Source organism: Bos taurus, chromosome 1 (assembly GCF_002263795.3).
Source record: "Bos taurus isolate L1 Dominette 01449 registration number 42190680 breed Hereford chromosome 1, ARS-UCD2.0, whole genome shotgun sequence".
In the NCBI taxonomy this organism is placed as follows: domain Eukaryota; kingdom Metazoa; phylum Chordata; class Mammalia; order Artiodactyla; family Bovidae; genus Bos; species Bos taurus.
In genome coordinates, this window is record NC_037328.1 from 74,042,969 (window position 1) to 74,061,008 (window position 18,040).

Consider the following 18,040-nt stretch of genomic DNA (forward strand, 5'->3'; position numbering starts at 1 on the left):
CCTGTCACTGGTTAATCCTTCTGTCTCAGGTTTTTGGCAAAGTGACCATTCACATTCATTGGCTGAGATATTTACGGACAGCACATGTAACGGTTTATCTTCCTAGTTCAACAGTTTAAGTCTGGAGGCACTTATATTTAGTTCAGCAAGTAAATACTAAGAATTTAAAAAAAAAAAAAAGGATAGATTAACAGACCAATCCCGTGGCTGAGGAAAGTATTTCCTCTCCTTTGTTAGTCTAATAGGTAAGGCGTGTGCTAAGAGATTTTAAAAGCAGCTGAGAACAGCAATGACAATTGGTGATTGTTCTGGATTCGCTGAAGCCCTGGTGGGTTTGACATTTCCCCAGGGAATTAGTTTGGCGGTCCTGTTCAGATGGAGAAGGAGAGAGAAAAGGACCATCAGGCTTTGCTCAACCCAGGAGAGGAGAACGAAATGGTGAGTCTGTCCTTCTTTTTATTATAGTTTCTCAAAAGTGTCTGAGCCTGTAGGCTACTTGGGGTGGTGCTGACTTGAAGTCTGATAAGGCTCCTGGAGATCCACGAGGCACACTTTTACAGCAGGGGAGAGAAAGTTGTGTCTTCTAGATGATGACCACTTGTCTTTTAGCTCTTGCCATCCTGATGTGCTTTGATTGGACCCGTGAAGTTCCCTCCTCACAGGGTACTCATGGAGGCGTTCCTACTTATCATCTGGCACTCTGTATAATTAGACAAATGCAGGCAAAAAAATGAAACTCTTTTTAAAATTTTTCATTTATTTTTAGTGCTCTGGGCTGAAATCATACCTTATAAGAGCCAATTGAGAGATTTTAAGCACCAAGTCCTAAAGAAGGACTAGAGTGTAGCCATATTAAAAAAATCAAACAAACAAAAACAAACAAAAAACAGTTCTCACTTCTTTGATTCTTTTTCCCCACTGCCCCTTCCACCAAACACATATAAATCTTGAAAAGTAATTATGAAAAGCTTGAGAACGCCTACAATATCTCTTTAGTACTGAAGACTTTACATTTATGATTTTATTTGATCCTCAGAACTCATGGAAGGAATTAATCCTATTTCATAAACAAGAAACGTGAGACTTGGGAGGTAAGCAACTTGCCCAAGGTTAGCCTAGGAAGCCAGTCCACTCCTCCCCACTCCACACCCTGTGCTGTTTACACTCTAGCGAGGCAATGAGAAATGGAGATTAAGAAAAAGAGGGGATGGAATAGACAGGGTGCACTGAAGGGCAGAAAGGAACCCAGAGGATTGGGTTCATATATCCAAAGGGTATCAATTTTCTGCTTGGTTCTTCCGGTTCCCTATGAAATCTGTGGGAAATTCATATCCGCACTCTCCCCACTTACTGTGTTTGTGAACCTATGGAAAATAAATGATGTCATTTATACCTGCACTGGCCACATGTGGTTTTAGAGAAGTTGTTGCTGGTTAGTCTCTTAATCATGTCCAACTCTTTTGCAATCCCATGGACTTCAGCCTGCCAGGCTCCTCTGTCCGAGAGATTTCTCAGGCAAGAATACTGGAATGAGTTGCCATTTCTTGACCCAAGGATTGAACCCTTGTCTCCTGCATTGGCAAGCGAATTCTTTACCACTGAGCCACCAGGGAAACCACTTTAGAGAAGTAGCTAATTCCAACTGAAAAGTGCTTTAGTGTGTTAATAAAACACACATAGGCTTTTGAAAGCTCACTAAAAACAAAGTGTAAAATATCTCATGAACAATTTTTATATTGGTTACACATTGAAGTAACAATGTTTTGGATAGGTTGGGTTAAATAAAATGTTATGAAAATTAATTTCACCTGCTTTTTTTTTGTTTTAACTTCTTCAATGTGGGGGCTGGGAAATTGAAATTACAAAAGTGGCTCACATCAGTGGCTTGCATTTTTCTGCCCCACAGATCTTTACAGTGGTATAGTGCTCTAAAATCCTCAGACTGAAGGGATGCAAAGAACTAAAACTTACTCACTTGTGTTCACTACTGAACAACTCTGTAGCGGGTCTGCTTGCTTTTTTTCAGCATGTCGATGAGCGTGCAAAAAAAAAAATCTCTGTTTTCTCCTCATTGTTCTCTAACTCAGTGCTGTATTTTTAAAGTTTAGAGTCTAGTGTTTTATTTCTATTAACCACACAGGGGGCATGGGTATCAAAGGATTAAATAGCAGGAGTCACCAATTTCTTTGGTGAAGAAATTGGTGATCAAACAATTCTAGAGAAATCCACCAAAAAAAACCTCTGTTAGGAACTCCCACTAGGTTTACCTCATTGTCAGGGCATCTTGGGGAGGGGGAGAAGGAGCGGCTGTCGATCTCTCCTTCATAAATCTTACTCAAGAACTTAGGCAGAGAGCACAGATGCAAATCCAGGTGAGTCAGGAAACCTGGCTAGTAGGCAAGCTAGAGGGGTGACCTAGGCCCACAGCTGACGGGACGCTGCCACCTGCCTCCAGGCAATTGCCATTCTAGACGTCGCAGGCCCAGCGCTGTCAGGTCTTTTGAGTTTGAAAGAGAAGCCAGAAATCTGTATACTCATGTAAAATAGCCTTATGATAAACTCTGGGACTTTTTCTTTCTTAGATAATTAGTAGGCCAATTCAACCAGGGCCTGGTCTAATCCCAGCCTTTGCAACCTCTCAGCACTTGCTCTTCCTTTCCCAAAGGTTTCCTGTGGCCCAGACTTGACTTCTTGCAGTCATCATTTCCAGTGAACAAGCGCTGTGATTATGTGAGAGGGTATGAGGTGGAAACTACTTCCGTGGGTGGAGAGGGCCTGTGAGGTGATCCACGTGCAGTCTTGGGTCATTTTCCTGAACTCATCTCAGATACGAGGTGTGGCCGGAGTATCACAGTTGAACCTTGCCTTACTATCTCCTGTTCTCCAGCCCCTGCTCCTCCACATACTTCCTGTGTGGGTGCTGTACTGGGTGTTTTTTTTTGTTTTTTGGTTTTCTTTGTGCTGGGTGTTTGACAAACAATCTTTCATGTTACCCTCACAATAGCTCATGTGATAGGTACCGTCACTGTACAGGCCTTGACTGTCCTTCCCAATCTCCTGCCTCCCACTCCCTACCCCCACACCACCACCTGGCTCCAGTGGTCTCTTGTTCCTTCACTTTTTCCCCAAAAGCGTCTCCTTTCTTCTGCCCAAGTGTTTCATCAGCCTCTCCATTTGCAGTCAGCTTTTCTTGTCTCTTCTTGTGATCTTCTCAGGACCCTGCTGTTTCACTCAGCCCACAGCATCCTTCACAGCCACAGAACCTCACTGAGTCTGCAGTCTGTACAGTTCATGCCTAATGGATAGGGATTTGTTCTCAGGCAGACATGGGCTTAGATTCTGGTCCTGCTGGGTAAGTTATTTTAACCTCGCTGAGTTATTTGTTAAATGAGGCTAGTAATACCAACCATTTGGAATTGTGGTGAGGATAAAATGAGGTAAGACAGCCTTTCCAAAAATATCTTCTGTTGTACAATATTGTTAATAGTATTTATTATATAAAAACTCTCCCTTTTCTCCCTAGCAATTAAGTTTGAGAAGTACTTGGTGAAACAGGCTGGCCATTAACTTCAGGGCCTCTCAGAGCCTTCAGTATACTGTATCTCACTGTGAATCTACCCAAAGGGCATTAGAGTATGTTCTATTTCACACATGTGTATACACGGAATCCTTTCTTGGCAGGGAAGATTCCCTCATAACTACTGTTCCATGGAACCTCTGTAAGAAAGGCTGTTTTCAATGAATGACTGGTATCATTTTAGCATTATGATTATTCTCCTGGAAGGAAAAGTCATATTTCTCTTCAGCCAGGTGCATCAGGAGGCACAGGGGGTGCATAGCGGCCTCTGTTTCGGGGTCCTCTCGGGCCTCACTTGCTGCATTTACTTGGTGGAGACGAGACAGATTCTGCCCATGAGACAGAAGTGCTGCATGAGTCACACTGGTCGTCAAGCCCAACCATTCTCTCAGTGCTCCCCTCTGCACACATGCCCACCACTTTAGTGTCAGAATCACAAACGGGAGCAGCCCAGAAGGCAAAACGGCTGCTTGGCGCGGAGGACACAGGTTTGATAGGAGAGAACTTCCCTCTGTGGTAACTTTTTTCTGAAATACAGTGGAAGAGCCATGGACTTAAGCAGCAGATCTTAGTCAAGCGTCCACAGCTGACTGGATGGCTATGGACAACTTATGGGACCTTGTTAGTTGTCTGAGAATGACATCAATTACCCCTTCTGACTCACAAGGTTTGCAAGGATCATGTAGGAAACATGGAAAGTGCTATGAAAATATAAAGGGTAAATTTACATGCAAGGAGTCAGGGGTTGTCACATGGCTTTAAAAATTACAGAAATAATGTAATAGGTGAATGTGATGCTAAGGATATTTTCTCTTCCTCTGTTTAAACTTGGGGAATGATAATTGTTTGAAGTCTATCATTTCAAAAATAATATGTAAAGAGTTGGTAAGAAACATCAGAAATTTTGAACATCTGAATTATTTTAAACACTATCACATATTCCTAATATTCCATTAAAGGACAAACAAAATAAAACTCAAAGGACTAACTCTGAAAATTCAAAAGTGAGCCTTACTGTCTCTTTCTTATTTAGTCACCATTTATATTATAGATTGACAAGCTTATCTGATCTTCAACTGGCACCCCATTATGAGGGAGAAAGAACAATATAGATGACAGAATCAAGATTTTAAAAGTTCTCTGGGGACTTCCCTGGTGGTTCACTGGTTAAGAATCTGCCTTGTAATGCAGGGGACATATGGCAAAAAGGGATTTACAAATAATAAATGCTGGAGAAGGTGTAGAGAAAAGGAAACCCTCCTAAACAGTTGGTGGATATAAATTGGTGTTGCCATTGTGGAAAACAGTATGCAGGGTCCTCAAAAAATTAAAAATAAGGATACACAGCTAGAGACAAAAAAAAAAAAAAAGAGAGAGAAATAGTCACCACATGACCCAGCAATCCCATTCCTAGACATAGATCTAGAAAAGATAAAGACTGTAGTTTAAAAAAAATACATGTACCCCAATGTTCACAGCAGCACTAGTTACAGTCACCAAGATATGGAAACAACCCAAATGCCCATCAATAGACAACTGGTTTAAGAAGACAAAGTGTATATGTATATAATGAAATACTACTCAGCCATAAAAAAGAATGAAACATTGTCATTTGCATCAACATGGATGCACATAGAGAATATTATACTAAATGAAATGTCGGACAAAGACAAATATTATATAATATCACTTATGTGTAGAATCTAAAAAATAATAAGAATGAATTTATGTAAAAACTGAAATAGACCTAGAAAACAAAACAATGTTTTCCAAAGGGGAGAAGGAGGGAGGAATGGGCAAATTAGGAGTGCAGGATTAACAGGTATAAACTATATATAAAACAGATAAGCAACAAGGGTTTACTATATAACACAGGAAATTATATTCGGTATCCTACAATAACCTATAATGGAATAAAAAAAATAAATGAATCACTTTTTTGTACAACTGAAACTAATACAATCTTGTAAATCAACTATATTTTAATTAAAAAAGAGAGAGAAAGTATCTGGATAAGCCTGACCTAATCAGGTGAGCCCAGAAAACAATCTGGGCATTTCCTGAAGTCAGATTTAAAGCATAAGAGAGATATGAGCAAAGGAGGCTTTACTTTGCACTTTTGAAGATGGAAGGTTCAGAGTAGTAAGAAGCTCTGAGTAATCTGTTAGAACTGAGAACTGAGAGTAGCTTTTGGCTGACAACCGGTCAGAGAATGGGGACCTTTGTTCTAAAGTTACAAGTAAGTGAATCCTACCAACAACTATGTGATCTTGAATGAAATCTTTGATCTCCAGAAGGTGCAGAGTCCAGACAATACCTTACTTTAGTCTATGAGACTCTGAGCAGAGGACCCAGCTAGCCAGACCTAACTCATGGACACTGTGAGACAGTAAATTTGTGTTGTGTTAAGCCATTGGTTATTCAGTGATAGAAAAATGAACATGCCATCACAGCTGTCCAACAAGTGAAGGTGCAACCCTGCCAGGTAGTGAGTAGTCTGTCTTAAGCAGACAATGGATGTTCATCTGTGAAAGATGGTGTACAGCTATTTTTTTCCCAAGAGAGAAATTTGAACCAAATAATTACTGACATACTCCTCCTGTTTAGTGATGCTCTTACTCCACAAATAACTTTAAACAGAATGTGCCATGTTGCCCCATGCCTTTGACATGGGGCCAATTTTGGTTCTTAAAATTGCCCCTGGTAATCAGCCTATGCATTTCATTTCCTTTTGATGTATATTTAGTACTCTCTCACCATAAGTCTCATTAAACAAAAATCCTTAGTTATACTTTTACTTCTGGGCAGACCATGTGTTTCTTGCCAGGGTCCAACCCTGGCTGATCCAGGGTATTCGAAGCGGGGACGGCGTCGGCGAGGGTCAGGATACAATAGCTTCAATTAGATATTAATTAAAGATATAAAGAGTAATAGAATAAGGATAGCTCAGTAGGAAAATTCAGTGGAGAAAAGAGGCTGAGTGGCTTGGTTTACGCGGGAGACCAATAAAACTTCAAGACAAGAAGTTTGCACCACTTATGTAGGCTGCAGGCATCCTTCCGTTCTCCCGAAGGAGAGGAGACACTGAGGCCTCCCTGGTCGGATCTTAGAAGCCCAGGCATAATTAGTAAGCATGGTGGGTTCCACGCTCCAGATGGAGACTCAGCCAGAGTGAAAGAGAGAGAGACATGGGGAGACCAGTATTTCGAGAAACTGATCCCAGTTCTTTATTTTCCAGAGTCTGTTTTTATACACTGAGATGTTATACAAAAGTCATGCGGGGACAGCAGTCCTGACTTTTATTAAAGTCAGGTGCTTCACACAAATGTATACAGAGGTCTTAGGGGTGTTACATCATCTTCTGGCCAGGGGGGCCTGCTGACAATTTACGACCCTCTCCTTGTGACAGTGGTCAGAACACTTTTTTCTCCAAGGGTGATTATTCTTAAAACAGACACCACCCAAATAAAGTTACATTCCTATAGGGTGAGGGTGTAGTGGGTTTTAGTTAAGGAAAGAATTTACTTAGCCTAAGGTCTAACACGATTAATATCAAAGGTTAATAGTTATTTCTTCTATATATTCATTAATATGTGTAAGGGCAGGGGATATGGAGACTTAGCAACAAACATTGGCTCAATAAATGAAAAACCCTTCACCAATACAATTTCTAATCAGCCCATTATACTTATACTAATAGTTTTCTAACTTTTCTAAGGAACCTGTTTTTAGAAGGTTTAAAGCATCTCGTGCCTCTCATGGTTGGGAGGCTGTGAGCAATCACATGTGGCCGGACAAGCCTGTCAGGCAGGCTAGAGAACCTTCAGAGGAGTTTGTAGGTTAAAACACTCTTATCATGCCCAGGAATTATTATTAACTGGAGCTCTACGTTAACTCCTTCTCCGAAAGAGGTGGTGGGGGACAGCCCCCCGTAAAGTCAGAGGTGTAGGTGAGAGCACAAAGTAGTAAAGTAGGCAGGCTCTGGTTAATGGGGGTAGATGCTCGAGGATTTCCAGGGGGACTCCTGAGGCTCGATCCCGCCTTTGCGTACGTCGAGCCTCCTTCCTCATGACCTTTGCCATGGGCGGAGTACCTCACTCTGGCCCCAACAGTTTCTTTTTTATTTTTCTAGTTTGTCAACAGGTCTACATTTCATTTTATTTTATTTTGTTGGGGAGAATTGGCAAAGAATTTAATTTTTGATTATTTATTTATTTATTGAAGTATAGTTGATTACAATATTGTGTTAGTTTCAGGTGTACAGCAAAGTAATTCAGTATATATATATATATATATATATATATATGTATACACACACATGTATATATAAACACATATATACATATATCCTTTTTCAGTTCTTTCCCCTTGTAATTATTACAAAATATTGAGTATATTTGCCATTTGCTCTAAAGTATTCTTGCCACCTCTTCTTAATATCTTTTGCTTCTGTTAGGTCCATACCATTTTGGTCCTTTATTGTACCCATCTTTGCATGAAATGTTCCCTTGGTATCTCTAATTTTCTTGAAGAGATCTCTAGTCTTTCCCATTCTATTGTTTTCCTCTAATTCTTTGCATTGATCAGTGAGGAAGGCTTTCTTATCTATCTTTGCTATTCTTTGGAACTCTGCATTCAAATGGATATATTTTTCCTTTTCTCCTTTGCCTTTCACTTCTCTTCTTTTCACATCTATTTGTAAGGCCTCCTCAGACAACTATTTTGCCTTTTTGCAGTTCTTTTTCTTGGGGATTGTCTTGATCCCTGCCTCTTGTACCATGTCATGAACCTCCATCCATCATTCTTCAGATACTCTATCAGATCTAATCCCTTAACCTATTTCTTACTTCCACTGTATAATCGTAAGGGATTTGATTTAGGTTATACCTGAATGATCTAACAGAAGAAGAAGATATTAAGAAGAGGTGGTAAGAATATACAGAAAACTATACAAAAAAGATATTCATGACCCAGATAATCATGATGGTGTGATCACTCACCTAGAGCCAGACATCCTGGAATGAGAAGTCAAGTGGGCCTTAGGAAGCATCACTACAAACAAAGCTAGTGGGGGTGATGGAAATCCAGTTGAGCTATTTCAGATTCTAAAAGATGATGCTGTGGAAGTGCTGTACTCAATATGTCAGCAAATTTGGAAAACTCAGCAGTGGCCACAGGACTGGAAAAGGTCAGTTTTCACTCCAATCCCAAAGAAAGGTAATGCCAAAGAATGTTCAAACTACTGTGTAATTGCACTCATCTCACACACTATCTAAGTAATGCTCAAAATTCTCCAAACCAGGCTTCAACAGTACATGAAATGTGAACTTCCAGATGTTCAAAGTGGATTTAGAAAAGGCAGAGGAACCAGAGATCAATTTGCCAATATCTTTTGGATCACTGAAAAAGCAAGAGAGTTCCAGAAAAATGTCTACTGCTGCTTTATTGACTATGCCAAAGCCTTTGACACTGTGGATCACCACAAACTGTGGAAAATTCTTAAAGAGATGGGAATACCAGAACACCTGGCCTGCCTCTTGAGAAACCTGTATGCAGGTCAGGAAGCAACAATTAGAACTGGACATGGAACAACAGATTGACTCCAAATAGAGAAAGGAGTAGGTCAAGGCTGTATATTGTCCCCCTGCTTATTTAATTTATATGCAGAGTACATCATGAGAAACACTGGTCTGAATGAAGCACAAGCTGGAATCAAGATTGTCGGGAGAAATATTAATAACCCTAGATATGCAAATGACACCACACTTCTGGCAGAAAATTAGGAAGACCTAGATAGCATATTGAAAAGCAGAGACATTACTTTGCCAACAAAGGTCTGTCTGGTCAAGGCTGTTTTTCCAGTAGTCATGTATGGATACGAGAGTTGGACTGTGAAGAAGGCTGAGTGCCGAAGAATTGATGCTTTTGAACTGTGGTGTTGGAGAAGACTCTTGAGAGTCCCTTGGACTGCAAGGAGATCCAACCAGTTCATTCTAGAGGAGATCACCCCTGGGGGTTCTTTGGAAGGAATGATGCTAAAGCTGAAACTCCAGTACTTTGGCCACCTCATGCCAAGAGTTGACTCATTGGAAAAGACTCTGATGCTGGGAGGGCTTGGGAGCAGGAGAAGAAGGGGATGACAGAGGATGAGATGGCTGGATGGCATCACTGATTCAATGGACGTGAGTTTGAGTGAACTCCGGGAGATGGTGATGGACAGGGAGGCCTGGCGTGCTGCGATTCATGGGGTCGCAAAGAGTCGGACACAACTGAGCAACTGAATTGAACTGAACTGACCTGAAAGAGCCTCTTGATGAAAGTGAAAGAGGAGAGTGAGAATGTCAGCTTAAACTCAACTTTCAGAAAACTAAGATCATGACATCTAGTCCCATCACTTCATGGCAAATAGATGGGGAAACAGTGGAAACAGTGACAGACTTAATTTTGGAGGGCTCCAAAATCACTGCAGATGGTGATTGCAGCCATGAAATTAAAAGACGCTTACTCCTTGGAAGGAAAGTTATGACCAATCTAGATAGCATATTGAAAAGCAGAGACATTACTTTATCAACAAAGGTCAGTCTAGTTAAGACTATGGTTTTTCCAGTAGTCATGTATGGATATGAGAGTTGGACTATAAAGAAGGCTAAGTGCTGAAGAATCAGTGCTTTTGAACTATGGAGAAGACACTTGAGAGTCCCTTGGACTGCAAGGAGATCCAACCAGTCCATCCTAAAGGAAATCAGTCCTGAATATTCATTAGAAGGACTGATGTTGAAGCTGAAACTCCAATACTTTGGCCACCTGATGCAAAGAACTGACTCATTTGAAAAGACTCTGATGCTGGGAAAGATTGAAGGCGGGAGGAGAAGGGGATGACAGAGGATGAGATGGCTGGATGGCATCACCAACTCAGTGGACATGAGTTTGAGTAAACTTTGGGATTTGATGATGGACATGGTGGCCTGGCATGCTGCAGTCCATGGGGTCACAAAGGGTCAGACACTGGTGAGCGACTGAACTGAACTAATATAGTAGGCCCTTGTAGGTTATCTATTTATATATAGTAGTGCTGCTGCTAAGTCGCTTCAGTCGTGTCCGACTCTGTGTGACACCATAGACGGCAGCCCACCAGGCTCCCCCGTCCCTGGGATTCTCCAGGCAAGAACACTGGAGTGGGTTGCCATTTCCTTCTCCAGTGCATGAAAGTGAAGGTGAAGTTGCTCAGTCATGTCCGACTCCTAGTGACCCCATGGACTGCAGCCTACCAGGCTCCTCCATCCATGGGATTTTTCAGGCAAGAGTACTGGAGTGGGTTGCCATTGCCTTCTCCCATATATAGTAGTATATGTATGTAAATCCCAAACTCCTAATTTATCCCTTCCCCATAAAACTCAGTTTCTCTGATCTATAAATAATAACTTACAAATATTATTATTAATAATAATACCTATTTTAATACATAATAATATCTATTTCATAGGATTGTTGTGAAGATTAAATGACACTTAAATAAATGCCTAGAAAGGTTAGTTCTTATTGCCAAATGTGGACAAAAGTGAAAGTACTCATGACATTTTATCCTTACCCAAAGGGTACTCCATGGCATGAATGCAGGACAAAACATAGAAAGCTATAATTAACAATGCTTGGTGGCTAGTGATAACTAACACAAATTACTACATGTGATCACACCAAACCAGTAATACCAGGATGAGGAACAATGGCCACACTAACATGATTCATTACCTACAGACAATATTATCCTAACATTAAAGAAAAGAACTTTGAAACATGGCAGAGTTAGAGATAAGAGAGCAGTTTTAAGAATATCCTCCCATTTAACACATAAAAGAACACAATTTGGCATGTCCAGATAAAGACAACAAAGGGTAGACTGTGAATAATGAATAGAAACCTGGAGCTGTGATTGTTGTTTTAAAAAAAGAAGATAAAACATGATGAATTCTAGCTTCATAAAAGGACACAGAGACATTATCTCTTTGGCTATGATTCAAAGGACTAAAAGTTTGAGGCCTACAGAGAAAAGGCTGACTTACTCTAACGTTACTGAAAAATTCTTACTTACGGAAAAACCCAACTTGTCACAACAGGAAATTGGCATTGCCATCCATGAAAGGTAATTGAGGTAATGAGAGTCATTTATGGCATATCTTGTTTGAGTAAATAAATTTGTAACTTTGAGCTGTAATAATCTGGCTTGAATAAATGAGAATGTTATGCACTGTAACCCAAAATACCCATTCCAAAAAACTTGAATCACTATTGTGCTTTTGCATGGTGGGTATGTGACAAATATTTCAGATGGATAAATACACGAATGGTGAACATAGTAAGACAGTTTACAAAAACTGAAAAAAGACCTGTTCACAAGACCAGGGGTTCATAAATTCTAGTGCTCCAGATGCAATGAAAATTCCAGAACAAGTAGGAAGGAAACCCTTGGGCATAGTTCTATAAGACAAAGAAGACCCCACCAAAAGGGAATTTGGGGAAGAATTATGTTTAGATGAAGCTGGGCCCTGTAATTCTCCTTTCCTAAATAGTGTGACCAATCTTGGTTCTGTCTCTGATGGTAGCATATGTCTGATAAACTACCTATAAAGAAAGCAAGAAATAATTAATGTCCTCTATGTGCTAGTGCTTCACGTATGTTCTCACAAAACCCCTACGAGCTAGTTACTCAGATATCAGTTTAACAGCTGAGAAAATTGAGCTCAGTGAAGTAAACATATAAAAGGTCATATTATGTAAGCATCAGAGAGAGAATTATCTGGTACACTGTTTACTTCCCCTACTAGTGAAGGGGGACTGTAATGGTGTGTGTGTGTGCATTGGGATACTTGGGCATATAGTTACTACATCTAGTGAGTCTTTGAATCAATTTGGTGTTTATCTTAAAGCCTTTCTCCTAGTTTCACATATCACAAAGGTGAGCAGTTTTCTCTTTAGCCCGCATTTGATTTCAGTTTTGACAATTTGTACTCTGTGGAAAAAGCAAAAATTCCACTTAAGCCACTTTTAGAAGCACAACTTATGGTTTTGGCAAATAGCATTTAGCTCTGAATATTGCCTATGGTCAAAACATTTCACAACCAGTTCAACAAGACTGGCTACGTATAATCCACTGAAATTTTGTTGGATGGTAAATTAACCAAGCTAATGTTTACTTTCAACATATACTGAATGTTCAAAATGTTTCAGGAACTGTACTGTGTTGCATGCATTATCTCATTAGTTTCTCACAATAACCCAGAAAAATAGTTAATGTTTCTGTTTTTATTTATGAAGGAGGAAATTGAATCATCCGAAGTCATGTGGATTTCCCAAGGGTTAAGTGCTTAAGTGGTAGAGGCATGATTTGAACTTGGTTTTCTCATGCCCTATCCCCAGCTTTTAACTGTGATGTCAGACAACTTCCATCGTTTTACAACCAGCCACATTTTTCACACAAGGAATCTAAAGTTCAGAGAATTAAATCATTTACCCAGATCATATTAACTGGCAAGTGACGGAGCAAGAAATAGAGTGAGGGCTTCTAGAAGGTAACAGAGTAGGCTGTAAAGAACAGAGGCTCTGCTGACAGACTTGGATAAGGCTCTAAATTGTGACCTTAGAGAACAACCTCCGTCAAAAGGCATCTGCATATTTCAGTTACTCCTAGTCAGTACAGAGGCTGCCTACTCTGTACTCTGGGTCTAGGAAAAGACATTTAAGGCTGTGCCACCTCTGCTAGCATTTGGAATACAGAATTCTGTTGGGGAACAAAGAAGTGAGGGAACATTATTGCTTCAAGGAACTACAATTCAAGTTTATTCAAAGATGGGCGCAACCTCTGTGCTATTCAACTCCAGTAATAAGTGGCAGGTCTGGGGTCCTCAGCAAATGGAATACAACCTGTTTCCATTGCCAACCTTGACTCAGTATATTGCAACTCAAAACTGAGTCACCTCTTTTCCTCCTTTGACTGAAAAGTCAGAGTGTTAATTGCTCAGTCGTGTCTGACTCTTTGCAACCTCATGAACTGTAGGCCACCAGGCTGCTCTGTCCATGGAATTCTCCAGGCAAGCATACTGGAATGGGTTGCCATTTCCTTCTGCAGGGGATCTTCCTGACTCAGGGATCAAACCCAGGTCTTATGCATTGCAGGCAGATTCCTTACTATCTGAGCCACTAGGAACCTATTATCAAACCACTGCTAACATTGACTGAGCACTTCCTTTGTCCTCAGCACCTTACACTTCTTGTTTAACCTTCACAACTATTTGTCCAGGTGTGTGTTATTAATATCCCCTAAGTACAGAGATGGAAATTGAGACTTAGAGAGGTTAAGTCCTGAGGTCACATAGCTAATAGGTGGCAAAGCTCACTTCACTGAAAGGAGCTTGAGATTTTGATCTTCTCACTCCTGTTCGCAGAACCTTTACATTTACAAAACCTCTACATTCTACTTGTCTTCCGATTATGGCTCACATAATATTCCTGGCTCTGTCGTCTATCCTGCATTTCTTAGTGGATTTTACTAGGACTGAATCAATATTTAGGAGAACTCTGAGTGAATCTTACTGTATCGAAGAATAATCATTTAGAACAATCAAATTATAGTTGAGATTAATTGGTTAAAATGAAAATATGATAAACTCGAATCACACAAACATTGACAAACCAATTGAGACTAGATCGAAAGAGTGCCAAGTCAAGTAAAGTAGCGATTCTTTGAGCTGAGACCTCAAGTTCCATATCTAGTCACATAACCTCCAGGAAAACTGAGAAAGGAGAGAAAGGAATTTCATTAAGATTTATGAGGCCAGTTTATCAAGGAAGCAAAAGTATTCCTTCTGCTCATCTTTGCTCAAGGAGCTACACAGGTCTGAAAGTTACTCTGACATTTGCAAGGTCTTTTATTTCTGTCTATTATCTATTTTTCTACTGATTTTTTTTTTGAACAGATCAGGGAAAAAGCTGTTGATATTTTAACACTGAGCTGTTTCCAGCCATAAGCAATGTCTTTCACAGAAATTTCTCTTGGTTATTAGAGATGTGATTTTTAACTCTCCTCCTATGTATCTTCGCACTTTCCAGTCATCCACAGCTCAAGACAGTTACTGTCTTCCCAGGCCACCAAACTTCCTACTTTCCATAGAAATCCTTTCTATGGTCCTTGTCTTTTATCATTCACTTCCCAAATTTTGCTGTCATTCTCTCTTTCTCAATTCAATCACACTAAAGTAAGTAAAGTAACTTTCACCTGCTTGGACATCTAATAACAAACTCCACTTTTGCTTTATTTCTTATCGACATATGTACATACAATGATGTAAAAAAATACACTGATTTTCATTGTACAGTTCCATGAATTCAATCATCATTTAGTTAAATGGGATTGCTAATGGTTAGTCCTCAAACTTAATGAACTTCTCTATTTGTGTCTTTGCTCTCAGTAATAATATGTAGTTTTCAATTCAGAGGTCCTGCACAATTTTGATAGAACTATTACAAGATAATTGATTTTTTACCCTGGATAGTACTACAAATGATATTTAACTTTACTCTCAAGTTGTTTGTTACTAGTATATTTAAATACAATTGGTTTTTCTATATTGACACAGTATCCAAAAACCTTGATAATTTCACTTACTAACTCTGATAATTGCGCATTCTTTTGAATTTCTTTACGTAGGTAATCACATTATCTACTCATAAAGAGAGTTTTACTTCTTTTTTCCAAAGGCATTGAGATATAATTGACATATAAAAATGTGTAAGTTTAAAGTATGCAACATGTTGATTAGATATACTTAAATACTATGAAATGATTACCACCATAATATTAGCTAATACCTCCATCACCTCACATAATTATCACTTCTCTTTTGTGGTAAGAACATTTAAGACTTCCTCTCTTAGCAAGTTTCAAGTATATAATATAGTATTATTACTTTTCATTTTCTAATTATTATAAACATTATTTCATTTTCTTATCTTATGCAATGGTTAAGATTTCCAGTACTATATTGTATACTAGTAGTGATTGCTGGTAACCTTATTTTGCTTGTCACTTCAAGAGCAGTAATATTTTATCATTAAGCATGATATTAGCTGAAAGGTGTTCTTAACTGTTGCTAGGTTGCTGAGAGGTTTCTTTCTTTTTTAATGTATTGGTATTAAATTTTATGAAAATTTCTCTGTATCTGATTATCATTTTCCTCAAGTTAATTTACCAAAATACATTGATTTTCAAGTTCTTGTAATCCTAGAATAAACTGCATTTGATAATGACTCATCGCTTTTTAAATATTTCACTGATTTAGAAAATGTACTTCAGGATAATTTCATCCATGTTTCTTATAAATCCTAGCCTATGATTTTTCTTTCTTATTACATACCTATCTGATCTTGGTATCTGAATATGCCGGCCTCATAAAATGACTTGGAAGGATTTCTACCTCCTCTATTTATGACAGAGTTTGTGAAAGACTGATATCGCTTCTACCTCAAATATTTGAAACGATTCACATGCCATCTGGGATTGAACATCTTTTTTTTTTTGGTATTACGGCTTTTAGTTACACATTCATTTTCTTTAATAACCATAAAATATTCAGATTTGAGTTTATCAATTTTATTAACCCCTCCAAGTACAAATCTGGCATTCTTGATTTTGTCTAGTGTATGTCTGCTTTCTATCCTATTCATTTCTCTTCCTATCTTTATTATTTCCCTCTTTATGTTTTAAAATCTCCAATAATGAGAGTAAATCTAAGTTCTATCAAGTATTCTTTATAAGTTTTGAAACTGTGTTTATAGATGCACAAAAATTTAAGACTGTTACGTCTCTTTGTTGAATGAATCTTTGTCTTTTTTCTCTTATTTCTTTTTTTTAGTCTATTTTGTCTGCCATTAATATAGCTTTACTGATTCTGTTTTCTTAGTGTTTGTATGCTATGTTTTCCCCTTCGTTATCCTTTTAATCTATCTGCTTCTTTACATTTAAAGTGTGTCTCTTTTAAACAGCATATACTAAATCTTTTATTGTCTAGCCTGATCATCTTTGCTTTCAAACGTAAAATTAAGACCTTTTGCATTTAATGTAATTATTGATATAGTTAGGTTAAAGTTCATCATATTGCTATTTGTTGTCCATCTATTTTTATCTGTTCTTTTCTTCACTTAACATTATATCATATATCACATCATGCCCCAGAGAAGGCAATGGCACTCCACTCCAGTACTCTTGCCTGGAAAATCCCATGGACAGAGGAGCCTGGTGGGCTGCAGTCCATGGGGTCGCTAAGAGTCAGACCCAACTGGGCGACTTCACTTTCACTTTTCACTTTCATGCAATGGAGAAGGAAATGGCAACCCACTCCAGTGTTCTTGCCTGGAGAATCCTAGGGACAGGGGAGCCTGGTAGGCTGCGGCCTATGGGGTTGCATAGAGTCGGACACAACTGAAGCAACTTAGCAGCAGCAGCAGCAGCATATCATGCCTACACTTCTAAATTGAGTTCATGCATTTTGTTTCAAATGGCTCCACAATAGCCCATTGTTTTGACTCACATCTTATTGAACTGTTAGCTATCATTTATTCCTTCTAATAATTTTGCTATTACAGATAATGCTGTGCTGAAATCTTTATATACATAAGATCAGATCAGATCAGTCGCTCAGTCGTGTCCGACTCTTTGCGACCCCATGAATCGCAGCACGCCAGGCCTCCCTGTCCATCACAAACTCCCGGAGTTCACTCAGACTCACGTCCATCGAGTCAGTGATACCATCCAGCCATCTCATCCTCTGTCTTCCCCTTCTCCTCCTGCCCCCTATCCCTCCCAGCATCACAGTCTTTTCCAATGAGTCAACTCTTGGCATGAGGTGGCCAAGGTACTGGAGTTTCAGCTTTAGCATCATTCCTTCCAAAGAAATCCCAGGGCTGATCTTCTCCAAAATGAACTGGTTGGATCTCTTTGCAGTCCAAGGGACTATCAAGAGTCTTCTCCAACACCACAGTTCAAAGGCATCAATTCTTCAGCGCTCAGCCTTCTTCACAGTCCAACTCTCACATCCATACATGACTACTGGAAAAACAGCCTTGACCAGATGGACCTTTGTTGGCAAAGTAATGTCTCTGCTTTTCAATATGCTATCTAGGTTGGTCATAACTTTCCTTCCAAGGAGTAAACATCTTTTAATTTCATGGCTGCAGTCACCATCTGCAGTGATTTTGGAGCCCAGAAAAATAAAGTCTGACACTGTTTCCACTGTTTCCCCATCTATTTCCCATGAAGTGATGGGACCAGATGCCATGATCTTCGTTTTCTGAATGTTGAGCTTTAAGCCAACTTTTTCACTTTCCACTTTCACTTTCATCAAGAGGCTTTTGAGTTTCTCTTCACTTTCTGCCATAAGGGTGATGTCATCTGCATATCTGAGGTTATTGATA

General features: G+C 39.3%; 1 protein-coding gene across 1 annotated transcript in view; it reads left to right on the forward strand.

Annotated features, from left to right (window-relative positions):
* Positions 1-258: 258 nt before the first annotated feature.
* Positions 259-18,040, forward strand: part of ATP13A5 (ATPase 13A5) — a 116,551-nt gene continuing 98,769 nt past the window's right edge. Inside the window, exon 1 of the mRNA XM_010801266.4 lies at positions 259-438. Coding sequence (XP_010799568.1) covers positions 376-438 — 63 coding nt within the window. The 5' untranslated portion in view covers positions 259-375. The remainder of the gene's footprint in view (positions 439-18,040) is intronic.